The following is a 27,701-nucleotide window of genomic DNA, read 5'->3' on the forward strand; positions in this document are numbered from 1 at the left end:
GAATTTAGATATAAGGCGGGGCTTTGTCAAATCAACCAATAAGGATTCAAGAAGGGAGGATCGCTGAACAGTAGGTCTCTTCATAAGTTTGGTGCCACGTCGGTAACCAAAACACCGTTATGGAAGATAGTTTATGAATATTAAATCAAGAATAATTTTGCAAACTTTGTAAGTACGTTCCTTTGAACAATGATATTGTTTCCCATTTGCGCGATAGTGTCTTTTTTAGTTATTCCAGCCCATGCTGGAAAACTACCCGACCCTGAAGTTAAAATTGAAGTTCTCCATAAACCTCTTCTATGTTCACGGAAGACAAAATATGGAGATATGCTTCTTATCCATTACGAGGGATATTTGGAGAGCAATGGCACCATGTTTCACTCAAGGTAATATCTTCCAAAGATCTCAAACGTCACATCACATTTTTCTCTTCACCATTTCAGGGACAGTGGTCATTATAGTGGACAACTATTCAGAAGTTGACACTTAACACCCTTTTACAGAGCAAGTGACTATTTTTTTATCATTAATTTACAAAAATAGTGACACCTTAAGGGAAAAATAATTTTGGTCATTCAAAAAATATTATATAATAGCAATCAATATTAAATAATGTATAATTGTCAATTATTATTGTATTTGAAGTCGTTTTGTGGTCATTAATTTATGTATAAATGAATGCAGCCGCACTGAAGGTGATAAAAATCCAGTGTGGTTTACCCTCGGAACCAAAGAAGTCATCCTGGGCTGGGATAAAGGTTTGCAGAAGATGTGCCCTGGAGAGCGGCGGAAACTGACTGTTCCTGCAGCTTTGGCCTATGGGAAAGAAGGCAAAGGTACGTACTGGCGGGCGACATAAATTAGCCAGGTAAATGACCAGATCTTTTGTGTTTGTAGGCAAAATCCCTCCGAGTAGCGTCCTCCTTTTTGACGTTGAGCTCATCGATATCCGTAATGGGCCAAGGTCACACGAATCCTTTAGGGAGATGGATCTTGACGATGACTGGAAGCTCTCCAAGCAAGAGGTGTGGAATTCCTCAACATTTATGTAAACACTACAAAGTAGCATCATTGTTATTTATATCTTTTTACAAACCCGTATTGTGGAATATAATCTTTGACGACAATATACGTCCATTGTATTTCGTCTGTCAATGAAATAGAATGGCATCTTTGGTCTCATAGCATACCCATATTTCTGGAAATTTGATGGTATTTACTATGGAAAACAAGTTGTAATAATACAATGTTAGTACGTTATAATTAGTGTAATTTTGTGCCTGGCAGGTGAAAGTGTATCTGCAGAAAGAGTTTGAAAAACATGGCTACTCACCAAATGACACACACAACGAAGCCATGGTGGAAGATATCTTCAAAAACGAGGACGAGGATAACGATGGTTTCATCTCGGCTAGAGAATTCACTTATCAACACGATGAACTGTGAAGGATGCATTTCAGTCACTCATGAATCAGACGTCAGAATTCTTCGTTTTGGTTTTTACATATTGTATTACCTCTGAACTTCAGGTATTTACTTGATTTTATGAATTCCATTCACGGGTTGGGTCAGCATGCACTGTAAGATGTAAAAATACGTCTTTATTTTTTGGGGGAAAAAAGAAATGGATGAAAATTGAGATTGCACTCATCCTTGGTGATGTGTATTCTGTCTTGTTCTCGCTAGAGGGCACACTTGACACTAACAAGCAGATATTTTGTCTCCTGAAATATTATTTTTAACCGAATATTCTATTTCAAGGGTTTGTTTTCAGGTAGGATCTGGCTTTCTTGTGTGGAGTTTACATGTTCTTCCCGTGACTTCGTGGGTTTTCTCAAGGTACTCTTTTAATCCTAAAAAAATGGCTGATTGAGAATTCTCAAAAAATTCTACAAAAATGAGTGAGCTTGGATCTTTGTTTCAGATTTTGGCTGGCAATATTTATATGGGATAGGCTCCAGCACCCTTAGATACGCAATATAGATGAATGAATGATGCATTTTTATATGTATTTTAGCAGCAAAAGTGTTCATGATGTTACAAAAAAAACTTCAATTTTTTTATAGAAAAGAACACAAGTACTGTAAATGTACTTTTTATTTTTTTCCTCAACTCTTCTATCCTGACACCATTTGAACATGCATCATTCCCAACTGTATATATATTACTGTGACAAAACAACATGATTCCGAGTAAAAAGACAAAAATAAACATCTTTACAAAACAAATCTGTACACACGTCGCAAAAAAAGTGCTTCATGAATTGACCAAATGTCTCATTACTCATCCACAGTAGGGTATCAAATATTGATCATTGCCAGCATTTCTTAACCTACAATGAAACGATGTCTCGTATTAAAGCCGACATTCCTACAGAAGATCCTTAACTTGCACACGTGGAAAAGTTCACTTCAAATTCACACATTCACAGACTCTGTACGGCGTACACGATGGTTGCGACCCTTCAAATAAAAGAGAACAGGGAATAGCGCTCTGTGTTGTAAACATTTCAGACCCCGTGCCAAATCAAACATGACCGTGTTGGCAGTGTCGCTCTCGATAACTGACAGAAACCAGACCATGTCGACACCAAAACAGTCATGCATGAATGGAAGTCCCTCAAGAGCATTGCGACCATCAATGACTCTCTCCAATGTGTCTTGGATATCCTGCAAGACGGAATAAATAAGCGTCCGTGGCGAGCTTCAGTTAAAATAAGACATCTTCGTGCTCAATCATGAGCTGAACCACGAGTTTCTGCTGCCTCATGTCGTTCAGCGTGGTCAGGGCGCTCTGTTCGGGCGGTTGCATCAGCGTCGGGCCGAAGACGATGCTCAAGTTCTCAGAGTTCATTAAGTTGTCCTTCTCAAATGTGGTGACCCTAGAAATTGAGGGAGGACAAAAGTGAGGCTTAGTAATGATTGTCAAAGTGCTAAATAGATTAGATTACATTAGGTTAAATAACTTTATCCCCGATATTCAGGAAATCTCATTGTCACAGTAGCAAGAGGGCGAGAATACAGACACAGCAAAAGACATTTTAGACATAAATAAATAGGTATTAAATAAGTTAATTAACAAATAAATACATAACGACCTGGGATTGAACCCTAGAGCCCAAAACTAAGTCTGATACGCTAACCCCTCGACCACTGGATTTGAAGAAATGCATAAATATCAAAAATCCAAACAAATGTTCAAGTCATCATGCAAAAACCACTTCTTCTAAGCCCCACAAGAGGGCTTTTTGATTGTTGTTTTTTTTTTTTTTAGTATCTTGTAACATCAGAACCATAATTGTGTATGACAGTGTAAAAGAATGACTTCTTTTTATGTACCTCTTGAGGTGAGCCATCAAGTAACGCAATGTCTCATAGTGTGCAGGAGGAAGCTGTAGCAATCCCTCATGGACGGCCTCCAGTCTGCATTCAGCATTTGGAATTTCTGCAGTGCGTAACATCATGTGAGTATCAGAAAAAAAATGACGGCCATGTGAGATAGCACCAAGCACTTACTTGCTGCCTGAATGAATTTGGAGTACGAGTCGAATGTAATGACAGGGATGGGGAGGTCTCTCAAGTAGAGCTTCAAAGCGCCAGCAATGATGTTGATGTCTGCATAGGCATTGGCACTGATGTCAGCTTTTTCACCTTCTGTTGAAAACAATGTAAACATATACGGAATGCTTTACAGGCAGGAACGCGATCAATTAGAGCCCAAGCAATAGTCAGTAGAATTTAACTTTTATCTTCATTTTGCAAGCGTGTAATTGGTAATATTGGTGAGTCTTAGATAAAATAAACTGTGTGGAAAAAACTGATCATTTAAGATGGATAATTATTTTAATGAGTATTCGGGCAATCAATTAAGAAGATAAATTAACAACTTCATTTTTTTTAAAATAGGTTTTGGAAACAATTGGAAAGATTTTAAAGTGTAGATAGCCAAAAATGTAACAAACTTCAGTTTCATATGAGAAAAAGGAAAATATTTAGATGAAAATACAAACATATTACTAGGTTCACCAATAGACATTCCCATAGGCAGGCACAAATAAGTTGACCCACATTTGATTTCACCCGAATTTTACTGTTTTTGATCCGCTTAGTCTTATCTTCTTTGTAACAATACATATCAATCATGCACAAGTAAGTCTCATAGTAACTTTCTATGTCACTTAGATGACAAACCTCGGTCAAAGGTCAGCCTCACGTCCTCGACATGTTCCGAGAAGCCAGATACTCTGTACAGACCTTCAGACCTCATCCCTGCAACACAAACACGGATATAGATGGGGTATAAGACCTGGTGATGTGGCCCTCAATCTAAATCCATCATTCCCACCTCGGAGTTCGATCTCTCGAATGCAGAGATCCACCACCATGGGCCTCGGAGTATTGTGGGCCTTGACCAGCGTGGTGAGGTCACAGCTAAACACTTTCTTTATCCGCCGCAAGTCCGGTTGACAGTCACTGGGAACCAGTTTGGAGCACTGTTTGTGTACATTAAGCCCACAATCTAGCGGGATGAGATAAAGAAAGAGCCATCAGCCTCGCAGTGGCGATAAGACAAACACCGCGGTAGGATTACAAGCGAGTGAAAGTGACATGCGCTGTCACACAGTGCACGGATTGGGCTCCCGCAACCCTTTCGGTCCACAGCCGCTAAAGTGGATGAAAAACCTCGCAGCGGGAAGTGGTTTTAGCTTTTGTCTGAGTGCTGGCACGATGCGAAAAAGGCAGATCTCCTACAACGGATGTTTGTGAATGGCCATTGGAAAAGCAATGAGTGAATGAGTGAGTGAGTGAAAAGATGTTTCTCTCCTGCTTCCCACATGAGGTCTGATGGAACAGGCTGCGCCCCTGGCTTATCAGCATGGAAAATGTGTTGACAACAAACACTGTGTTTTGGGGGTAAAGCTACTAATGTTGGCTTGTGTCTGTGTTGTGAATAGAATGTCCTGTGACCTTTTCATTTTCAGCTGGGTTCTAAACTTTCTTTAACCTTTAGACTTACGTAAGGTTTTTGGATTGTTTGGATGATAATTGTTTTTGGATTGTGCACACGTCATTGTCTTATTGTGATGAAGTTTGGACATGGCGGTAACATTTTTCTATTTTGTAGATTGTGGATGCTCGTTAGGGTGAGAGGCGGAATGGATAATTGGTTAATTGCAGGCTAGAAGAGCCAAGCTAGTGGCTACCGAGAGACATAACAATGGTGATTATACAGCTGCCTTTCTGAAGTGGAGCCAATTCAGATTGGATGTGGAATCAGCAAAAATAATGCTCAGAAGGTAAGTTTATAGCTTCTTCAATTGGTTTTACATTCCAAATGAAACAAAAGTGAATCAGCCAATCACGCCCATCACCATAAAAAAAGGGTCACTTGTCATGCTTTGCATTATAATGATAGTTGCATTACAATCATGTGACATCCAATTGTCTTTATGCTGTGAAATTCTATGAGTTTATTGCAAATTGCTAAAATTAACATGCAAACTCTACACAGGAAGGTCCAGACCTGGGATTGAAACCTTGATCTCAGAACTGTGAGGCCAAAACACTAACCACTCGGTCACCTCTTCAGGTATGCTATGAATAAATGATTCAATTTTACTATTATAAAATGGGGCGCCTGATCGGCATATGACAAGGTATATGTTTTGCTATATATATTTTTTTGTCGTTATTTTTTGTTTTGTTTTCTCAAGCAATCAGAAGCATTTATTTTGGTGTGCTTATTTGTTATGTACTGAGGTATTTTTTTTGTGTAGGGTGGGGGTGTGTTTTTTTTCCCCATCACCTGAAACAACTAGGTTGTCATAGTGAAAGCTAATGATGGCCCCTGTAAAAGCTTCCCGCCCCATCTCCCCTTGTATGCGTCATTGTTGTGATGTCTCCTTGGACGAGTTGAACGGTGAAAAATACGTCATTCTACCAACGTAAGGAGTTATTGCACAACTCAATCACCTGTGATGTGTTTTTCCCCATATCATACTGAGCATAACGCGAAAACCGTGACAGGCCAGACAGTCTTTGTTTAGTGAGTGATGGCTAGAGGGTGGAATTACCTGAGCAGCGGACCCCCTGAGCAATCAGGCCCCACATGAAGTTGGCACAGTACTCACACCAGTGTGGCCCCCGAAAAGTGTGTACCTGCAAGTGGAGACCCCAGGATTACAGACATATAGCCACACAGCTGAGCAGGAGAAGCCCCCTTTGATGGGCTGCACAGAGCTTACTTTGTGATCTGGCGTGGTCGCGAGAAGAGCGTGTGTACATATGAAGCAGATTAAGGGATTTACGATTATGTGTCTGGCATGTGCTGTGAGGCAATCAGATTCATGAACTGAAATCTGCGATAACGAATAACATAGGCGCATCCCAAAACATGGTTATGATGACACCTGTGTGTCGTCCGACCTGCTCGCTCAACTTCAATTGACCCCGAGTTTGAATTGGGGAAGGCGAGTGCATATAGATTTGTTTTTGTTCCCCTTTGCAAAGTAAAGTTCTTTAAAATACTCCAAGATAAACATCAAACTATTTCTATCTAAAGAAAAGAATATAGGCTAAAATAATACCAGAGAAAGAATGAGGTCAATTGTTGACTCGCTTTGGGGTCGACAGATTAAAACTTCAAATCAATACGGATCAATTTGCTACGCCGCTAATAGATTGTGGTCAGCTTTGTCCATTAGTTAGGCATTTTGTTTTGAAGGTCAGCTATGCTCTGTGCTCCCATCTAAAACAACACTTCAATTTGATCCCCAAAAAAGGCTTGTTCTCAAAGATCAGCTCACCTTAAAGTTGTGGATCTTCTCATAGAAACACTGCTTCTCTGGAGTTTCTCTCAAGGCGCTCTGCCTCACCACAGGGGAGGAGATCTGTGGACAGGAGGCCAACAGTTTGATGGGCTTCCACAAAAGTGTCCCTTTGCTCCCTAATTTAACCCCTAGCGCAAAAGCCAATAGTTCCTGCCGCTTGCGATCTTGTCGTTTGGCTTTATGGTTGCTCAGCTCGCCCCCCGCGTTCTTTTCGGCCTCCACGCCGGCCTGTTCCCAGGGACCCTCCATCTCCTTCCGAGAAGGATGCGGAAAGGAGACAAGCAGAATCTGCTCCCCTCTCAGCTCTCGGAGGGCGACTGACGGCCGATAGCGAGGGGGCGGCTTCAATTGTGGCCCGGGAGAGCGTCGGCGAGGAGAGAGACGAGCTGGGGCAACAAGACGGGTGGTGGGTGGGCGGCCTGAGGGCTGGAGTGTGCCTCGCACAATGGCCCTCTTTCACACGCCCAGAAAGGAGTGAGAGAGAGAGAACAGGCTCTATGAATGGGAGGGGCGGTGGCGGGCGGGGGTGCTGCTGTCAGGACTGTTTCAAACAGCTCAACAGCTCTGTAAAGCGGGATCAATAGTGCAGACGCCCTCTTTATATCAGCGAGCACTCTCACATTAGCTCACTGCCTTCCGGACACACTCCACTCCACTTAGCCGCCGAGGCAAATGCAGTCGGGCACTCGGCGTCCTAAATGTGTGACTGGTGGCCTGCCTTCCAAAACAGACACCAGATTACTAGGTCGTAGTGATGAGGGACTTCTGTCTACCTAATTGAAAGAGATCATGACCGCCATCTTTGTCAGCTGCTGGAATTCCAGAGACAGTGCGACAGTGCTCGACTGCCACTAATCAGAAGCCTAGTTCAAACCCAGAACTGGCAGGGCCACATCGCAACTGGGGATGGAGGGGGATTACAGAAATAATCCTGACAAGGAAATAATCCTAGAGTGCACAAATCCACATAAAAGAGCAAAGGAAGCTCATTTGGTGCTTTGCAGCCATAAGGTGGTTTACCAATGAGGTGGTGGGGGGTTCTACGCTTAAGATGAATTTTTGCAAGTCAGCAAGAATGCAACTTTACCAGAAACCTGTTGACTGCCCTTGTTATTCGTCATTTACAGCGTATTAACTGTCATTATTGTTATCGTGTGGCCCAATCCAACGCAAGAGAACGATTCCACACAATTGACATTCCTCAGAGCAATGACTAAACCAAAACCAAAGTTTGAAAGTCAAAAACATAAATAACTTAATTTAATGTGACGCTGGTTGACTTTCAAAGTGTTCTAACTTTAAAGCTAATTAAAAATCATATTAAAACAGCTAACAAATCCACATAAACATCGCCTTAGTGATTTAACTCTCCATGGAAACAAATGAAAGTACTACTTTATTTGTATATATACACAAATATTCATCACATTTTACTTAGGATGCCCATTTTCTGGTGCATCAATGGTTCCTATTTCCTTTACTGGTGAGCTTGTTTTTTGTTATCACAAACAAAATAACCAAACAAAAGGCAAAAAAGGAAAAAAAACCTTGTAGGAGCAAATCCTTTGGAGAGACATTGCAGTGAATACTAACTCGTGAATTTAATGCTTCATCACATGACGCCGTGCATGATGCTTTCACTTTTGAGAAATATTTTTGAAGGACTCTAACTAACTGAAGTCACCCGTGCATAAAACTACCCTCCTCTTTACCCCAATGCCTCCAGTCAAGTCAAAACATTGTTGCAGACTCAAATAACAGGTGAGAATTGTTGTCATTCTAGTTGACATTCTTTGACAAGACAAACACATACCAAAGGATAGAATTCGGCATACTACAAGTCAGGAGGGACAGATGAGAAATAAAGTACCACTCTGAGATATTTTAGCCTGGTGAGGGAGGGGCGGCCTGGCCCAGGGCTGAGCTTTGTCTGTGGGCAGATGGCCTCTTGTCTGGCCAAAGAAAAAGCATGGAAGAAAAGGACAAAAGGTGGTCACATGCAACAAGCTCTGCTTTCTTTTGGTGTAGCTTGACTCCTTTATTTCTTGTCTTTGTTAGGCACAACTGAGTGGACTCCTGTGAGCTTTTGCTTGGAATCACAACACAGTGAGCACTGAAATATTGAGACAACAGGACGCACCACCCCCGAATACCAGACAAAAAAAATCTCCAACCAATGCACAAATAGACACAGTAAGTAATCACACAATTAGGCATAAGTTTTCACATTCTCCCACTGTTTAAAAAAAGAAAAATCTACATTATTCATAGTGTTAGCGGATAAAAATAAGAAGGTAATCGCACTAAATATGCGCTCACAAGTTTTGGTAAAGAAGTAAGCCGCTTCTTCTTGTTTAAGATTTTCATGGGATAAGATTAGGGCAATTTACTGACAAGGCGGCTCATTATCCAAATGAACAACACAGGCATTACTGTGGAAATCATTCCAGGGCAAGCAACCAGACCAGCCTGACCGGCACCTCGCTGATATTCAGCCAGTTGGGAGGAATGTGCTAGAGGTTTGACCGCATTCAGCATGCAAAAGACATTTTAACTTTGGAGATAGGTCAACCTTTGGGATGAGTTCTGCATTTCGACCTTTGGGACGCATTTTGCTTGCACTTGAAGCCACGGTCGTGTGGAGGTGCATTAGGAGGCTAAATACGTGCACATATTGACTATACAGTGGAGCCAGTGTGCAACTCAAGCCTAAGTAAGGGTGTGGTTGTGAGAACGGTAAACATGAAGGTCAAAAAGACTTTTCCACATTTAAACCATCAGAGGTGAGCCGTGCTTTTTGGGATGAATCCATTAAGGCAAAAAAAACATTTGGTGTAAACACGACTTGACAGCTCAGATCATTGTACGCTCTATGAAGTTCAAAAAAAGATTCAAAGGAGGTGCAGAAATGCTTTTAAATGGACGCCGTACTTTGTGTGCATAGTAAAGCATTCCCTTGACTCAAACGCCCATTGACGATTGTTGGCTCGCATCGCTAAAAGAACACACCAAGGCATTGTAAATCAATTGATGACACGTTGATCGATGGCCATTTGCCGTATTAATGTCTTAAGTGTCCGGTTACAGCCAGCAAAGTGATGACTGATACTGCAGCTGATGCTCAAGGCCAATCAGATGTCGTATGTCTGCGACGGCCAAAACAAAAGCCCAAGTGATGAAATATTTCATAACTTTTTAATGACTTTGTAAGCCCAAATGTGGTATGACTAAAATTGAAGCAATGATTCAGAGCAGACATAATAATATCGCCCTCTAGTGGAACGATTATGAAAACTCTTCCGGAAAGAAGCCAAAACCACCTTCCTCATTCCTTCACGATAAGACATTGACAGATTATTATGGGATTTCAATGCCTCAGGTCCAGCGAAAACAATGCGTTATTTGTTTCCGTGTGGTTCCGCGTATCTGAAATGCAAGCCGAGGAGAGTAAAGCACCCCCCCCCCCCCCCGCGCTCAGTTATCATTAACTTTCAGAGAAGGCAACGAACCACAGCAGTAGAGAACACACCCTTAGGCTGCCATCTAATAATATGCACTTAACTCACAGGACAATGCGTCCTCTAAAATCACTTTTGTCCCACTGTCAAGATGTCCAGGAGGGCTAAAAACTGCTCAAAATAACAGTATCCCTTAATTCTAGCAAAAGTCCCTAATCAGAAACGAACTCTGTGACCAGTGACAAGGGTTAAAACGGAAATTACGTCACATAAAAGGATAACTTTGGCCCAAATAAAGGATAAATTCCACTTTCGCACGCTAAAATCGAGGAATATGATGTTGAGGTTAACTTAACATAAGATAAACTCACCCGTTCAGTCCTAACGAAGGTGACTTTGCGGGAATCTGTGCGTCCACGGCTCACCCTTTGCACCATCTTCTCCTTTAGCAGTGAGGTGTAACCCAGGTGCTCGTAGATGGGGTTGGCGGTCATCTTGGCGATGTACTCTGCCGCCTTGCTCTCGATGTAGAGAGTAATAAGGGCGTCTGTGACCAGGTCGTGTACAGATTCGAACCGTTTCTCTGCCACAAAGTGTTTCCCATCGTAGAACAGCCTGTAGTTGAACGTCTGCGGCCCAAATCTAGACGGACGAATGCTGATGAGTGGTTTATTTCATGTAGTCGGGCGGTTGAATGACTTTTGAGTGTAAAGTTGAGGTACCTTAAGGCCAAAGTGTGTGTCCCGGGCTGTCTTTGGCTTTCTCTAATCAAGTAGGAACCGTCGGCTCCCCTTAAAAGCTCGTCTGCGTACTCGCGAGATATCAAGCCGTGAAATCTGTGAGAGATTATTACACATTTGCTTAGAAAAAAGGGAACTTTCTTCATCCTTCCTGTTTATATGAAGAATTCTCATTATTCACTTACTCTCTGCCATAGTATTTGGGCCTGGTCTCCATCTGTGAAATAGAAAAGACAGTTTACATACAGTGAATGCAGATACTAAAATATTCCGTCCAACAGTTTGCATGTTCTGTGAGATTCAGAAAATGAATGAATGAATGAGAAATAAGAAGTCATGACTTCATTTTAATATGAATGCATTGACTTTAATATGAATGTTGCCCCCACCAACATGGCTGCCTTGCAGCCATTTTTCTAAACCAATAGTAGTAGATATTTTCATGCTTTTGCCATCAAATGAGGATGCAGTAAATTAGTATTAAAAGATCAAAATGGTAAATGAAAACAATGAAAAAAATTAAAATAGATAGCACACAGCCAATTGACACATCAATGGTGATATTTTCTCCAGTGTTTGGCATTTAAAGACAGGCCAAAAGCACAAAAGGGTGAAAGAATAATGTCGTCAGGGTATGTACGCACCTCCTTGGGACACACGATCCTTTTTGGTCGTGGGGCCTCCTGCTGTAATTGGTACACTGTTAAAGAGACATATGTGGATTTTAAGTAAGGCCTAGCGTGTGTGCATTTCACTGCAAGTTGTAATTACTTGAAAATAGTAGATTGTAGCCCAAAATAAAGTCGTCGATGTACATTTAAGAGGAGCCATGGTAAATTATAAGTTGCTAGACAGCAGCAAGTGTGGCTTGACTCTTGTAAAAAAAACAGTTAAGCCAAGCCAAAGAAAGAATGACCAGGAAAAATCTACACAGAAATCCTCAAAAGCGCTAATTAACCTACCATTCGAAAATCAGTCTTTACAATACAATATAGATCAAATTGAATAATATGATTTATTACACATTTTAACAATACTGCTTTATCTTCTAAGAATTTGGTACTTTTTAATAATAAAAATACACATAGTAGTGATTTTTTTTAGTCCAAACCACTCACATAGATCTAGTTTTTGGAATTTATTTGACTTTATACTATAACCCAAACAATGAACAATAGAAGACAAGACTGAATACGTTAAGCTCAGCTTTTTTTTCTTCTTTGTTGTAGAAGATTCTGGCAACAATTTTGTATGTTCATGTTTTCGTCAAACTGACTTGAGAACTGGACGTGGTCCGAGCCCTGAGGGACAAAAACCTAATCATTAGAAAACGATGCAGGCCTTTGATTTATGGGAAAACAAAAGCAAAAGGAAATTGCTAGTGACTGTGTCACAGTTTCCATTTGCATGCATGTGTCGCCCCAGTCGATATGATTGGAGTCCCTTCAATTGTGGAAGAAGAGTGGATCCATTTCCTCCCACATGGCAAAAATACTGGATGCTGAAGTGGGTGCGCAATGAGGATGTTAAAAGCATCTTCACATGCAGAAAATCCTATTTTCTCAAATTCTGCTTTGCACGTTTTGTGTGGGAGAGTGAGCTGCTTACATTTACATTGCTGTGCATTAAGTGAGCCACTTTTGAAACGATGGTTTTTCCTTCATTTGCCTGCGTTTTTTTTAATAGCAATGCAATAGTAAAGCTCTATTATCATGACTATTAAAATGTCATCCTTTAGCTGAGAAGTTCAAAACACTTTATTATTATTATTATTATATCTCGGGGCTTTATTCAGAAAAATTAAAGGATATAAGAGCCAACTTGAAATTGTTCCACCTTAATTTCTTAAATAGAGCTTATTTTTTTTAAGTATTAACTCATTGGCTGCCATTGACAACCCTCCCAGTCAAAATGGATTCAATATTTATCCCTGCCTTACTGGTAGAAATTGATTTGCTGTGTTTAACTACCAATGGCAGTGACAAATACTTTTGTTACACCAAGAGAAAATTTACTATTGTTAATCATTATACTCACAGTATGACTTCCATATTGGTGGTTGGTAATCCTCAGGGTCTGTAAAAAACACAAAATGTAGAAGCAGGTTACTATGTCAGTGTAAATATACTTTTAATCAGCATTTCTGCCTCAAGGACGATCAATAGCTGGTTTTGTTGAACATTGTTTTAAGTCACGCTAGATTTATGGCACGGTATACAACGTTTGGTGCCTGCTATCAAGAAGGAATTCCATTTAATCTTGTTTAATTCAAGTATCCTCATTTTTATATCATAAAAATGTGTCTCCATTGCCCCCCCCCCCCCCCCCCCCACAACAAAATATAAAAATGCAAAGAAGGCTTTCATTCCAAATAAGTTAAAAGTTAACAATCCCAACATTCATCAAGTTTATTTGCTAATGACTCATACTAAACTAAATACAACTGAGTTTTTGCCAAATACCTTTGGTATATTGCATTACTACAGTTTGGGAATGACCCAATTTTATTTAAGTGGCTGTAGGGAAAGCAAAAAGTTGGTATGTGTATGTATTTAAATGTCAGCGATGATCTCCCACTCATTTAGGTAAACACACCCATTATTCATAAGAAAAATCCAGAGCAGTTACAGTAAAATTGACTATTCACAAAATGGATTGCATCAATCCGGGGGACATGCATTCTTTTCCATCCACACCCTTCAGGCCTAAGGTAGTGAAATGAAACACACCTGAGCGCTAGAGGGGATTTACATGTTCTCAACTAGTAAGTACTTGTTGGAATTGGCTACTGTAGCTGCATTGCAACAATATGGTACAAAATCAAAAGCTCATTGAAATTGTCCATAATAGTAAAATTGCAAATATGTATATAATGGATTAGTCTCTATAATTGGATTGTATTTTAATCAAATTGCAAGGAAGTTAGATCAAATTTTATCAAGGCAGGTCGTCATGACGATTAGATGAAGAGAAATGCTTCATAAAATGACAATTATTGACACTGTTTGCAGATCTGTTGCAGACTAGTCGATGGTGTTGTCCGCTGAGGCTGTCTTGCCGATGCAGTCTAAAAGATTTATTCCATTGTAGTTTCTTCAAAGAATCTGACTCCATGCAGTTGCCTGCCAGATACTACTGCATTTAATGAAATTGTTTCATCCTACTATCCTGCTTTTTTCTTCTAATCCAGCACAGGATCACGGTGAAATACATAAACACACAAGCCCGTGCAGATGAACTAAAGAAAACAGAAGCAAACATGCAGAGATGATGCAAATGCCCATAGAACATCAAACGGAATTTCTGAGTAAGTGCCTGATGACATAGTTAGAGGCTCCCTCAAAGAGAAAGCAATTAGATGCAACGTCTTCACCAGTCAAAGACACTCATTAAATAGTATTCATGTAAACACCTGTAACAAAGAACATAGGTGATAAATGAAGCCTAGATACCATAGTAGACATTTATTTAGAACAGGATTGCAATCTACCAGTAAATCCCCAACCAACTATTGGTAGATTTCACCACAATAAGTCAATAATCACGAGTATCATTTTCTTAACCATCACATGCACTTTCAATATATGTAAACACAATTATAACAAGTACACATGACCGCCGGTGCTGTTATGAAGACCTTGATGAAGCCAGCATGAACATGTATATATGTATGTATATTTATATATATATGTATGTTTATGTATATTTATATATATATATATATGTATGTATATGTATATTTATATAGATATGTATGTATATTTATATATATATATGTATGTATATGTATATTTATATAGATATGTATGTATATTTATATATATATGTATGTATATGTATATATATGTATGTACATGTATATTTATATATGTATATACATACATGTACATATAACACATCTCACTTTTTTATTTATTTATGAAATATGTATTTATTTATTAACGTATTTATTACCTATCTATTTATGTCTAAAATGTATTTTCCTGTGTCAGCATTCTCACCCTGTTGCTGTGACAATGACATTTCCCAAATATGGGATGAAAAAGTTATTTAATCTAATCTCATCTGATTTTTGAAGTACAACATGACAAACACAATGATAGCTTGCAAATGCCTCAAATTAATTTACATTGCATAGCTGACAAAATACTGACTGTTTTACTTTGGCCTTGATGAGACAATGTGTCCTTCATGTTTATGTTTTCCTGGAATATCTAGAATAATGACCTTCATCAATCAGTGGGATAGGATTTGGCAGACATTTATAATATAGTACTCAAACTAAAATAAAAAATGGGCTAAACTAACACACAGAAAATCTGCTGTATATGCAAACACCCTGGCTTCTGCTTTATGGTGCATAGCTAAAATGACTTCATAAATCCTGAAAATCAATAATGAAATTAAAACATGAAAAGTAAGATTCGGAAAGAGATGGAATACTCTTGTACTAAATGGCTTCAACATTCCTGTGTCTTTTAGATGGATGAATTCTTGGCCAGAAGAATTGTGCCTAGCAAGCTCTTTAGGGACGTAACCCAACCTCCGATGGTTGATGTCATTTTCTGCTCCAGCTTGGTGAGAATAAATAGCGTTAAAGCTAGACCTAGTTGGAAAGATTTTGCTTTGTTTGGATTTAGCTTCCTTCAAATCTTAATCAACATATATTTCAAACTAAGTCAGTTGATCTCTAATTGAAAATGCGTATATGAATTAAACACTATATAAGCAATAGATTACAAGTTGACAAGTCATGTAGTGTTTAGGCTATGCTAGTTACTTGAATAACTGTTCATATGTTACATTAACAGATTCCCTTTATTACACATTTTATTGTGATTAATATAATGTGTACCATGTAGTATTTTACGGACTATAGGTCGCACTTTTTTATAGTTTGGTTGGGCCTGCGACTAATACTAAAGTGTAACTTCTCTAACCCTGTTATAGATATCTAAAACTTGCCCTTCCAAAAGTGTGACTTATATATATATATTTTGTTCCCTCTTCATTGTGCATTATTTGGCTCGTGCGACTTATACAAACATATAATTTGAAAAATATGCTGTTTTTTGTTTCTGAAAAAAATCCACAAATATATAACATTTATACTGCATTTCCACTGCCAGTATACCCTATACCATTTTCCCAGTACAACTTCCAGACATTTTTAAAACCAACAAGACAAAATATTGTCCGCACATTGTTGTTTGTTATCTTTTTCCTCTAAGAAACTTGATTTCCTGTAGAAATGCACGAGAGCAACAAATCTGCATTTGAATGCTAGCCATGTGATAAGAAAGAGATTTTCAGATACAACCAATTAAAATAGTGCTACAAGGTCAATGTTATGTTTGCTATGAGCCATGCAATGAAAGGAATGTGACCAGTCATGCTGGAAAGTTGGGCGTTATCATTCACACCATGGCCGCTGTGTTCTCGCAACGATGATGTCAAAATTCTAAGCTAAATTCATGTGACTGTTGTTTCCAAGCTGCACAGAAGCTTACCCAACCACCCAAGAGGAAAAGAGGAAAAACAAGGGTATTTTCAAAGTGGCCCTCTCTGTATGTGTGTGTCAGACCATCTGTGTATGATGACCCACGTCCAAAAAAAAGGGGAGCCAGTGATACGAACAACACTGCCTCGGGGCAGATAAGAGATGGCAAACAATGTGCCTCAGCGGCGTAGTCCTACTTAGATGGTTCTAGCGATATTGTTAAACACGGCGCTAAATCACAGTAATCTTCAAATCGGCTTGAACACAATTCCTGCAGGAAAGAAAAATGTAAGTAGTGGAAAGGTTTTTGAGGTGAATGGTCATATTTAGCTGAAACATGCACTGGCATGGTGGTGCGGGGCAAAAAAACCCCCTCAGATTTCCTTCCATCTTCTTAAATTATGTTGTCATTCACATCCTGAATTTCAGGGTATGCTTTTTCTATACTCCATCCCATAATGTATCTCCTGAGAGCCATGTGGGAAATGGAGCATTGTTGCTATTGTACATGGTGGTGTCTGTACCTGTGCCAACCATGTGTTTTTGACATTTGGAGCTTTTTTATAATAAAGACAGCTCACATAAGATTCAATCTATTATGTACATATTTGCATGGCACTGTTTTGTACACCTACAAACCTAGGTTTTATTTATCAGCAAATGAAAAACATGCTGGTGAGATAGTGAGCGAGCCAAAAAGCACTTCCTTTACAGTCAGTACAGACGGCTGGATCTGGGTCAGCAAACAGCACCAGCCAGGATTCATGTTGCCTCGTGGAGGAGATTATTCAAATGTTGAGTGTGCCTGCCAAAAAGCTCTGCTTGAAAATAATCATACCCTTGTGACAACCACTTCATCCCTGGCGGCAGTGGAGCTAGGAACCTCTGATAATTACGCCGAGTGGTAATGACAGTTCTACCAATGCCATCCAAAAGAAAAGTGTTTCCTCTCAAAGCAAGCAGGGCGGGCGACAGAAAGTACAGTAAAAAATGTAGAAGTGACTGCTTTCTGTCATTTTTTTTGCATACCAAATACACAAATATATATTGTTTGCATTTTAATGAATGATTAAAATTACAATGGCCTTAGATCTGAGTTTCTGAGTCTTCAAAACGCGATAAATGGGGGGCGTTTGATGAACACGTTTTTGGGACAAAATACGCTTTTGTGAGCTTTGCCTTGTGTCTTAACAAGCCATCTACTTCCAGTGCTACCTCACACAGAAACACTTCTGATTACTGGTTGGGGCCTCCACTTCAAATAGCAGTGTGAGAGCAGAAATGTGTACTTTTCATCCTAAGCAAACCTGAACTTTCACCAGCCACAATATGAGGCACACCTGCACATATAATGATATCCCAAACTGGAAATGTATTGAGAATTCTGTTCTTAAAAAATAACATATTTGATAGAAACTATGATAGTGATATTAAATTGCTGACTGCCAACAGAGGTGATACATTTCCTAATTTAAATGGATTGGAAGGCTAGCCTCATCAACTATTTAAACAATGCAACTAATTTATTATTGTTATTATCGTTTTAAGTTGTTTAGAACTGCACTATTCCATCTTAAACTGACGTTTCATGCAGCTAAGTTGTACATCAGTGTCATTTTTAACCATATATAGGCATCGGAATACCCAAAGAAAACCCAGGCAAGCCCAAGGAGAACAAACAAACTCCACACAGTGACCCGTGATCAAACCCACAACCCCACAACTGTGAGTATGAAATTCAAAACACTTTCCTGCAGAACAGGACTCAAACCCAATTGAAATTGGATGATCTAAAAAAAAGGCATCATGTCACTGTATCGTGACATACTTGGGTTTTCACAACCCCACAGAACTTTCAAGCTTGGCGCCGCTTGCATGGAAAGTCAACTCCCCATGCCAGACATCTTTGCAAGCCCACCACCAAGTAGGAAACGATGGATGTGATCTGATCTCCAAATCCAACATGTAACACATGCATGTTGAAGGGAGAAAACTGTGGCGTTCCGCATTCCATAACCCACAAACAACATCCAAATATATGTATTAACCATCATGCATTTTTTTCCCCTCAAAATTTCTATGGTTCTTGCCTGATGACACGGAAGAACCGGAGAGACTGGAGTTACTGGAGGCTGCCATCCCGTCCCTCCTCAGCCTCACTGGCGCTCCGGCCAGCAGATCTTCTTGCCCGGTGGTGCTTCCATGTCACTCAGGTTCGTTGATGGGTTCTCCGCTGCCTTTTTTTTCGTTCCCCGAATGATCCTCGAAGCGCTCCCGGTTGCTGAGGATCCTCAAATCTAAGGCGAGGAGGCAGATTTGAACAAGCAGCGAAGAGACGCACACCGAATGGAGCTCACATGTCCTACAGGTTGTGGATGCGCAACACACGTCCATGTGCCTCCAGGAGGCTGGCTGGCAGTATAAACACAGGCAGCCGCAGAAGAACAGACGCGCCTCTTAAAGTGAAAGTTGGACTTGCAGCGCATGCAAGCAAAGCCATTGCAGAGGTAAGAAAAAAACTTGCAATTCTTCACTTCCTGGCTCAATTCCAGCTATGGTTTACATTTCAAATCAACGCAACATTTATAAATGTATTCGAGTCCAAAGTGGTGTCATATTCGGGCAGAATAGGTTTCAGGGGTAATAGCGCCTTCTAGTGTGTCTACTGCATCATCTCCTCTGTGCGTGTATGACGTCACTAGTACAATTTTCATGCTGGATTTGGAGTGTATTGAGTGAGCTATCCTGAATTGACTCCCAGTATTGTATGTGTGTGTGTGTGAGTTTGGGTGTGTGTGTGTGAGTGGCGATCCGATTGGCCGGTTTGAGCCTGTCACAACCGGGAAGTGACATTTTTAGCACTAAATCGAATAAAAACATATGCCAGAAAAACGACAGGCTCGACTTGCAGCATTAGCTTCAATGGCCATAGGAGGAAAGGGGGAATGAAAGGAAGATTGATATTGTGTACAGGTAAAAATGATTTTTTGGTAAAATGATTTTTTGAGTAAAATATGGCATATCGTAAATAATACTTCAATTGTATGAGGTAATTATTGATGATGTTTTATGTGTCGCAGCTCTAGCTGCAGTAGAGGTCATAAAAAAGTTTTTGAGGGTTGGTTTGATTACGACAGCTGAAGGCGTCGCCAGGAAATTCACGGACCGCCACTGTATTTTCTATATATACATATATATCTAATAAAAATATATTAATTTATCACAATATTCAGATAAAAGCCTAACATATATGTTTAACGTATAACAAGATGCTATACACTATTATAATAAAAAAGAAAGGAAAATGTGAAAAAAGTCTAGCATATTAAAGATTAGGAATGACTGGCGACCAGTCTAGAGTGTGGTGCAAAGTCTGATGGGTTGGGTTGCAGCACCCCGTGACTCTGACAAAAATACGTGTTGAAATTGATCGAACGAATAAGGTATCAAAGACATCAATTCCAAAAAGAAAACTGCGCTCCTCAGCAGGGCCGTGTGGGCATGTGACGTTGTTATCGACCTGACCACGTGATTCTGTGATGATCACGTGAGGTCGTCATGTGACTTTGAACTCACTTTCTGTATCCGCAACAACTGACAAAATGAGGTGAGTTTAAACTTATACATAATGAACGAAAATGAAAAAATATATACATTGGCCACGCGTATTTTGAATATGTTTTCCATTCATGCACATTGTCAGAGTGTGGATAGAAGCCGTGGGTGTTTTGCTAGCTGTGTTGGTTGCTCTGGTTCCCGTCCAAACACGGAGATGTTCGTCCCTTTTCTGCCGAAAATCGCTCCACGTTAGCCGCCTTGATGGCAAGGATCCCGGGTCACCTCTCTTTCTCACTCCCTATCTGGAAAGGGGGGCCATTGACGAAGGTAAATGCTTCTTTGCAGGCGGTTACATCTGTATAAATGGAGTGTAAATGGTGAATAAATAGACAGCATGTTATAACTGGGATTAAAACAAAATCAATTACATGTTTTGTTTGTTTTTGCTTTACCCCAGCCAGGAAATTAAGTTTAGTTGGAGCATTGCCCGGCCAAAACGTGAAGGGTTATGCTGGCTATCTCACTGTCAACAAAAAGTACAACAGTAACCTTTTCTTCTGGTTTTTCCCTGCGTTGATGGTAAACTCAAACTGCATTATATATTTATTTCCATACTATAAATACTTTATTTTGTATGTGGTTAATTTATATTGAAACATTGAAGGTCCCAGAACTTCTGCTAAATAACAACCACAAGTTAGAGCTGAAATTCCATGACCTTTGTGTATGTGTGTGTGTTTCTGACTATTGCAGCCATCGTTTGACAGTACTGTCTTGTTATGGCTTCAAGGGGGTCCTGGGGGGAGCTCCATGTTCGGACTCTTTGTGGAGCACGGACCATATGTGGTTTTTAAGAACATGACTGGTGAGTAGAAGACTACTACTGCACAAGAGATGCTTAAACTAGTGTTGTTCAATCTACCCGGTAATAATTCATAATCAGGGAAATCTCATTTATCCTTTTGCAAATGTCTTGAAACGATTTGACCCGTAAGAAATTGTTGCAATGCACAGAGAAAATGAGTCAAAACATAGAACGCAATACCCCTCTTCCATCCTTCCATCCTTTACTACTACTGACCGGCAACAATGGAAGCCAAATATTCAAATACATTTACAATTAAGTAGTTTTTTTAAATTTACAGACACAGCATTTTCATTGAATTATAACTTTTTATATTGCAGTGAAACTGAGGGATTACGCCTGGACCACAAAACATTCCGTTTTATACATTGACAATCCAGTAGGTATTGTAATTAAATACATACACTTCACAGTGTTTAAAATGACCATTAAATGTGTTTTTTTGTACTCTCTTTCAGGTCGGGACAGGTTTTAGCTTCACAGACGACGATCGTGGTTACGCTCAGAATCAGGATGACGTTGGCCGAGATCTGTACAGGTGCGACCCGACTTCCAAGTTTTAACTTCACTTTTTCATCTGCTCCCATTTAAGTGTTTATATTTTCCTGCTTTTTAAGTGCTCTAATACAGTTCTTCCAACTATTTCCTGAATACCAGTCCAATGACTTCTATGCGACAGGAGAGGCAAGTTTTTAATGAAATATTGGCAATAATAGTCAGTTCATTAATTTTCTGATCATACATGCATATATATGGTATAGTTAGATGTATTGAAAGTAGAGCTTCGCTTGAAATTTATTGCAAAGTCACTGGTCCGTGCGTCTATGCAGTCCTATGCAGGGAAGTACGTTCCTGCCGTCTCTTATTACATCCATAAAAACAACCCGACGGCCAAGATCAAAATCAACTTCAAGGGCATGGCCATTGGGGACGGCCTTTGTGATCCGGAAATGGTGCGTATCGGCCAATAAAGATGTTAGGTGCCTTCTGTAGGGGAGAGCGACATTCTCATCTTTCTTTCATAGATGCTGGGTGGTTACGGTGAATTTATGTACCAGACGGGCATGATCGATGAAGTTCAGAAACAGTACGTCAACAAGCAGAGTGACTTGGGGGTCCAGCTCATCCAGCAGAAGAAGTGGGTGGAGGCTTTTCAGGTATAATTGTTGTACTGTTGTTTTGGAATCGTTGTAGTCCTTATAGTCTTGGCATTTTCTTGTTAGATAAATGTGTTTGAGATGATTTGCTGCTTTTGAACGGAACAACTGTATCATCCTTTTTCATGCTATTCACAAATATTCAGATGCAAGTGTACGCAGTGTCCAGTGGTGTTTTATTATCAACATTCTATCCAGGTTTTTGACAGTTTGCTGAATGGTGACATGGCACCATACCCTTCCTTCTTCCAAAATGCAACAGGCTGCACCAACTACTACAACTACATGTCATGTCAGGTACTCGGAAATACTGCCTCGTTCACTATCTTTGACGACTGACGTCCAATCGGTTTTAACTGAGGCTTGTCAGGATCATGTCTAATATTTCAAAGTCTTGAATGTGTGTTTTTCTTAGAATTTTGTGTTACAGAACATAAATAGGTTTTCAGTATTTCCTCTTTTAATGTCAGGAACCCAAAGACCAGGAGTATTTTTCAATGTTTGTAACGCTCCCGGAAGTACGGCGTGCCATCCACGTGGGAAATCTAGAATTCCACAGCGGCTCGCAGGTGGAGAAGCACCTGATGCAGGATGTAATGAAAAGCATCAAGCCTTGGCTGGGGGTCCTCATGGACCACTATAAGGTAATCAAATATAAAAAAAATGGGGTACTGTGTCATATTTTTCCTCAGCTGTAATTGTGCCCCATCCTCCTCTTACTCCTCAGGTGTTGATCTACAGTGGTCAGTTGGACGTGATCGTGGCGGCCCCTTTGACCGAGCGGTTCCTGCCCACCGTCAACTGGACCGGAGCGGCCGCCTACATGTCGGCGCCGCGCTTTCCCTGGAAGCTTCAGCCCGAAGACACGGAAGTGGCCGGTTATGTCAAACAAGTGGGAGAGTTCTACCAGGTGGATTCATAAGCCAAACACATCTGTGGAGAAGCGCTTCACCAGCAAGTGAATTTCAAATACGTTATCTTGTCACGCAGGTCATCATCAGAGGAGGCGGACATATTTTGCCTTACGACCAGCCGGCGAGATCTTATGACATGATTGACAGGTTCCTCTCGACGCGAGGCTGGATTTGAAAAGAAATCACGTTTTAATTGATATTGGTGCCTACCAAAACATTGTGTATGAAAATTGCACATTTTTTAAAAAAATCCTTTCACTCATTTTTGAATGAAATTGTTTTATAAATAGTTTTTTTTGCTCTTAAATCTATGTTAAATTGTATAGACGACATTTTGCATGTCTGACTAATTAATGCTGTCCACAATGAATGAGTGATTTTATTTGTTTCTGGAATTTATCACTTGGTTATCTTAATGTTTTGTAGCTATTTTATTTTTTCAATCATATAGACCTTTTGGCACAAAATGATGAAAATATTTTATTTTTGAATTAAAGATTTGACAAATTTATAGTTACGATAGCATCCCTCTTGATGGATAAGAGTTGCATGTATACTATACACATACTGTTTTATAGCCCTACGTCACAACAATCCAGACTATTCTACGTCATGACGTTGAGTTGAGTGGACAAATCGCCTCGTGAAGCACGGTAAGAAGGCCACCATCTTTTCCACATTCAATATGGCGGATAATACAATATGGGCGTGGTTACGCCTGTTGATAACGGAAGTGCGTAAATTGAGCACATGCGCAGTATCGCGCCCCTTAGAGCCATGCTGTCGGTCGACAGCACGCCAGCACGGTAAGGCTTTGAGCAAGTTACTAGCTCAAATGCATATTTATCACGCTACCGGGATATTTTTGTAGCAATCAATTGATCCCAAAACGCCAACAAATCTTTAAGTGTAATGCTAGGTTGAACACACCGTTGACAATTTAAGTTTGGGCTCCTATTGCCCACCGGCTGTGTTCAGCATGTAACTAGCTATTTTAGCATTAGCGTCACGACCATGACATTTGACTTAAGAAAGTATGTTGTCCGTTTCCACCCATTGAGTCGTTTAGAAAGGCTTTAAACTTAATCAAACAAAGCCGAGACATCAATGGACAGTTGCTTGGTAAAAGCTCTCTCAAAAAGGACATCCAGAGGCACGACTTGCTTCCTGGTATGTTGTATGTAAATATTGTTTTCACTGCAAGTGTTAACATCCGTTTCAAATTTGTAATACTAATTGTTCTGTTTTCACAAAAGTAATTCATACAAAATGTTTTAAGCCAATGTGACTCGGTATGTTTAATCGCCTTGTTAGGAAAAGGGAAAATAGCATGGAGCACTCAAACTTATTTTTATTCTTTATCTTGAATGTTTAGTACATTTCTTGTAAGATTTCTCTTTCCTGTAATAATTGTTTGGCAACTCCCAAATGACTTGGTTTAATCAAGTTTTCTTTTGCAGCTCTTCCTGTTTGCACAGAACACTCATAACTTCAAGGTTACAGAAGAGTCTGGGCCAGATCAAGGTAACACTAGTTCCAAAAAAAAAGAAACCACCTAAGCCTTTCTTTTAGGACTCCAGTCTTTATTTATGCTAACTTATGCTTTTTTATGTATTTTTGCACATCAGGTCCATGCCCAGACTATCTTCACGGGTTGCCCACTTGATGACATCTTTCTTGCCTTATGTGGAGTCTTTGCACTTTGAGAAAGAAGACTGTCTGCATTCCCCACAGGTTAGTTTATTTGTTTATTGTAGAATTTTCAAGTATTCATCCAAATTAAAACAATCTTTCTCCCCTCTTATATAGGTGAAGTCCCAAGTTCTTTGGTTGATGGCGGAAAAGCAAGAGGACAGAAGGATCTTCTTTTTAAGATATTTAATGTTGAAATTAAAAAGAGATTTGAGCGGCATTTATTTTTTTTAAAAACACTTGGGTAAAAAAAGACCTAGACCTCATTCGGGTCTTTTTTTTATTTTTTTTAAATAAAGTTTCTATTTATTTTATATTCTAAGTGTTTTTCTTTAAAAAAAAAAAAAAGTTCTAAAAATTTTTTTTTTTTTTTTATAAAGTGTTCAAAAATTACTAAGTCTTCACATACTGTAAGCAAAATGCAACAAAGCATTTTATATGTTTGCAAATCATATGTAAAATGTTTATTTTCCTGTCAATAAAAACTATACTTCAAAAGTTATTTGCAGTTTTTGCTAGTAAAATGAAAAAGTCATGAATGCATTTCAACAATTTATTTTTTTCACAAAAAAATTGGGTTTTCTAGAGACCATCATGAAGATCATCCATCGGTAAAAGGATGACAGGTTCTGGAAGAAGAAAAAAAAGTCAATGGGGCCCAGACTAAGTCCATCATTTAACCCATACTTACCAGCAAAGGTCTTCCCATAGTACCATCGCTCTTTTACTTAGTCAGTAAGCCTTCACCCCACTGCAAAAGAATGCATGAAACATTAAAACCACAGGAGGAAAATAAATGGCAATATTAGACATACCTCTCTGATGGTTTGCTGCAGACACTCAAAAATAGTTTGAGTCTATAATAAGGATGCTCAAGGGTCCCTAACCAGTCTATTTCCCATGTCTTCCAACACATCAAAATCAAATGATTGTCATCAAGCTGATGAGTTGATCATTTGATTCAGATGTTGTGGGAGATATGGAAAACATACTGGACAGGCTCCCTCAAGCACCAGAATTGAAGACCCCTGCCTGCTCTATAATGACAAGAACCAGTGATCTGGGGATGTTGGTGTCAAAGATGTCCATTTCTTGGGTGGACCCTGAAGAGAAGCAAGATACAAAGTGTAGGTTTTGTACACATGACATGAAAATAAGAAATAAAATAACCTGAAACATTTGAGTCTTACCACATCCACAACTTCTGCCTGGACTACTTTAGTCTTCTCATCGATTTTGACAGCTTTCACCGTCTCCATGGCTTTAAACCTTTACAAAACAACAGCAGGATTGTGAAATTGCTTATTTAACCCACATTCGTTTCCCATGTAAGTTTTGTTAAAACCACATTTAAAAATACAAATAAAAGATCCAAGCCTTGGGCCAAAGTATATCAGTGGTTATTAAGCTTGATCAAGCGACCCCTAGTGGTTCGATTGAGCATCTGCCACGGAGGTCAATATACATGGATTTATCAGGTCTATTCACAATAACATTTCTGGCTGCAGATGATCGGCTGACATTACTTGGCCAATCGGTGCTGCAAAGAATTTATCTTGAATTTGGGGGGAAAATATTGTTTATGTTGCATTAAAGTACTGTTCGGTAGGGCCAACAAGGTTAAAAGCCACTGGGATATATATTCTATAAGTAAACTGTTTATTTCTTACTTCGAAGATCAGTTCGTGTTTTCAGTCAAATCTTGAATGCATCATAATGAAAAACGAGCTAATAGAGCAAATCACTGAACGCTGACATTTAATTTTTACACGGGGAGAGAAAATAGAAAGTAGTAGTATTTAAAAAACGACTCACTTGGCTGACAAACAGCTCGATAGGGTGGTGTCGACATGCTGGTCCTCTTTGGTCGTTTTGGCCACATTCTTGATGTTTCCCAGCGATCGATGCTCGTTGAGGATCTGAAACACACAATGGAATGATTTCTTTTAAACATAAAGAGTTAGAGGTAACGCAATGTAGCCAATTTGTTTGCAAACATTTTCCCTTCTCCAACCGCGTGGGGCTACACCACGCCAACGAAGCATGCTCCCGCCCAAAAGCACTCTTAAAATGAGGGACTTGGGTTTCGATAACCTCAAATGACATTGTACCGAATGCACTGCATTGTCGTGTAAGAAGTTTATCAGGTCGTTCTTCGGTAAATCGTCACTTTTGAGCTGCTCTGCAGTCTACTGCCAAAGCGTTTCTTAACTCATCCACCATTTTGAAGGCGGTCCCTTGAACTCTGACCTCGGCCGCGCCTATTAAAGAAATAGACACACAAAAAATACTTTTAAATAATAATAATGTGTATTAAAATACACGTTAGTCTGAAAACAATGTAGTATTTTTAACATTAATAATTTGTCTCACCTGCTTGTTATATACATAAACCAAGTTTTATACTTGTGTAGTAGCCATAATTTCCACTAAGAGGCGCTGTGGGATAAGAACGTTAATATATTCACAATGCTTATCTTGAATATAACCAGTTGTTTACAGTCAAAACTACATTAAGGGATTTTTCTTCCTATTTGAAAAAAACTAGGTCTAATCCAAGTTGAAAATTCCCCTGATAATTACAAAAAGAATAATGAAAAAACATATATTTTTATAATGCAATTGGAATGGCACAAATTTGACAGCAATTAATATCCAATGTATTCCAACCGGGAAGGTTGGCAGCTGCTTGTTAAAATAGTTTGAATGTCCATCAGCATCAACGCCAGGCGACGACATACCGAGCATTCATGTCGTAAAGACTTGCCGGAATCCCTTTTGTTTTTGCACTTTTCCCATTTATCCAGTTACGAAATCAACTCAAGTCTCTTTGCTGCATGTTGCAGAGCAAGTGCTTTATTTTCAGAATGTTACTGCAGCGATAATGTTGAACATCTGTACAAATGGCCAAAATGAGCCGACAAAAGGACACACCAACAAAAAAAAATTGTACAAAGTTACGCAGGCAAGGGTCAGAGTCATGACATC

General features: G+C 39.6%; 3 protein-coding genes and 3 long non-coding RNA genes across 7 annotated transcripts; 4 read left to right on the forward strand and 2 right to left on the reverse strand.

Moving 5' to 3' along the window:
• Positions 1–32: 32 nt before the first annotated feature.
• fkbp14 (FKBP prolyl isomerase 14) lies at positions 33–2,228 on the forward strand. Its single transcript, XM_077720235.1, has 4 exons — positions 33–386; positions 685–836; positions 898–1,025; positions 1,288–2,228. The coding sequence occupies exons 1-4, from the start codon at positions 190–192 to the stop codon at positions 1,444–1,446; spliced, it is 636 nt and encodes a 211-aa protein (XP_077576361.1). The 5' UTR covers positions 33–189; the 3' UTR covers positions 1,447–2,228.
• Positions 2,080–19,025, reverse strand: chn2 (chimerin 2). Of its 2 annotated transcripts, none has more exons than XM_077720231.1 (13): positions 18,618–19,025; positions 13,065–13,103; positions 11,672–11,727; positions 11,213–11,244; positions 11,010–11,123; positions 10,659–10,929; positions 6,806–6,919; positions 6,074–6,158; positions 4,345–4,518; positions 4,191–4,268; positions 3,516–3,653; positions 3,339–3,444; positions 2,080–2,881 (listed from the first exon to the last, which is right to left on the reverse strand). In XM_077720231.1, the coding sequence occupies exons 1-13, from the start codon at positions 18,664–18,666 to the stop codon at positions 2,710–2,712; spliced, it is 1,428 nt and encodes a 475-aa protein (XP_077576357.1). In that variant the 5' UTR covers positions 18,667–19,025; the 3' UTR covers positions 2,080–2,709. The 2 variants fall into 2 exon arrangements, with proteins under 2 accessions (XP_077576357.1, XP_077576356.1); XM_077720230.1 differs by having other exon boundaries at positions 6,806–6,889; positions 18,618–19,023.
• LOC144198967 (uncharacterized) lies at positions 5,170–9,019 on the forward strand. The gene is made up of 3 exons (XR_013326813.1): positions 5,170–5,296; positions 5,512–5,589; positions 8,888–9,019. It is a non-coding gene; the product is annotated as an uncharacterized LOC144198967 (long non-coding RNA).
• Positions 19,026–19,964: 939 nt separating the features above from the next.
• On the forward strand, positions 19,965–23,538 carry cpvl (carboxypeptidase vitellogenic like). The gene is made up of 13 exons (XM_077721715.1): positions 19,965–20,134; positions 20,231–20,412; positions 20,543–20,664; positions 20,839–20,950; positions 21,271–21,329; positions 21,409–21,488; positions 21,568–21,634; positions 21,781–21,903; positions 21,976–22,107; positions 22,306–22,404; positions 22,578–22,751; positions 22,835–23,017; positions 23,098–23,538. The coding sequence occupies exons 1-13, from the start codon at positions 20,130–20,132 to the stop codon at positions 23,194–23,196; spliced, it is 1,437 nt and encodes a 478-aa protein (XP_077577841.1). The 5' UTR covers positions 19,965–20,129; the 3' UTR covers positions 23,197–23,538.
• Positions 23,539–23,845: 307 nt separating this feature from the next.
• On the forward strand, positions 23,846–25,021 carry LOC144199844 (uncharacterized). The gene is made up of 4 exons (XR_013326984.1): positions 23,846–24,191; positions 24,482–24,545; positions 24,650–24,755; positions 24,831–25,021. It is a non-coding gene; the product is annotated as an uncharacterized LOC144199844 (long non-coding RNA).
• Positions 25,022–25,252: 231 nt separating this feature from the next.
• Positions 25,253–26,951, reverse strand: LOC144199845 (uncharacterized). Its single transcript, XR_013326985.1, has 6 exons — positions 26,825–26,951; positions 26,529–26,632; positions 25,904–25,982; positions 25,529–25,816; positions 25,405–25,464; positions 25,253–25,342 (listed from the first exon to the last, which is right to left on the reverse strand). It is a non-coding gene; the product is annotated as an uncharacterized LOC144199845 (long non-coding RNA).
• Between the last annotated feature and the right edge of the window lie 750 nt (positions 26,952–27,701).

Source organism: Stigmatopora nigra, chromosome 7 (genome assembly GCF_051989575.1).
Source record: "Stigmatopora nigra isolate UIUO_SnigA chromosome 7, RoL_Snig_1.1, whole genome shotgun sequence".
Lineage (NCBI taxonomy): Eukaryota > Metazoa > Chordata > Actinopteri > Syngnathiformes > Syngnathidae > Stigmatopora > Stigmatopora nigra.

Coding starts and splice junctions, on each gene's coding strand:
- cpvl (XM_077721715.1), top strand. Junction 21,330..21,408: donor TTTTATACATTGACAATCCA/GTAGGTATTGTA, acceptor ACTCTCTTTCAG/GTCGGGACAGGTTTTAGCTT. Junction 21,635..21,780: donor ACTTCTATGCGACAGGAGAG/GCAAGTTTTTAA, acceptor GCGTCTATGCAG/TCCTATGCAGGGAAGTACGT.
- fkbp14 (XM_077720235.1), top strand. CDS start 190: ATGATATTGTTTCCCATTTGCGCGATAGTGTCTTTTTTAGTTATTCCA. Junction 387..684: donor GGCACCATGTTTCACTCAAG/GTAATATCTTCC, acceptor AAATGAATGCAG/CCGCACTGAAGGTGATAAAA. Junction 1,026..1,287: donor GGAAGCTCTCCAAGCAAGAG/GTGTGGAATTCC, acceptor TGTGCCTGGCAG/GTGAAAGTGTATCTGCAGAA.
- chn2 (XM_077720231.1), bottom strand. CDS start 18,666: ATGGCAGCCTCCAGTAACTCCAGTCTCTCCGGTTCTTCCGTGTCATCA. Junction 10,930..11,009: donor ACACACACTTTGGCCTTAAG/GTACCTCAACTT, acceptor TCGTCCGTCTAG/ATTTGGGCCGCAGACGTTCA. Junction 6,920..10,658: donor CCTTCGTTAGGACTGAACGG/GTGAGTTTATCT, acceptor CTTTTGTGGAAG/CCCATCAAACTGTTGGCCTC.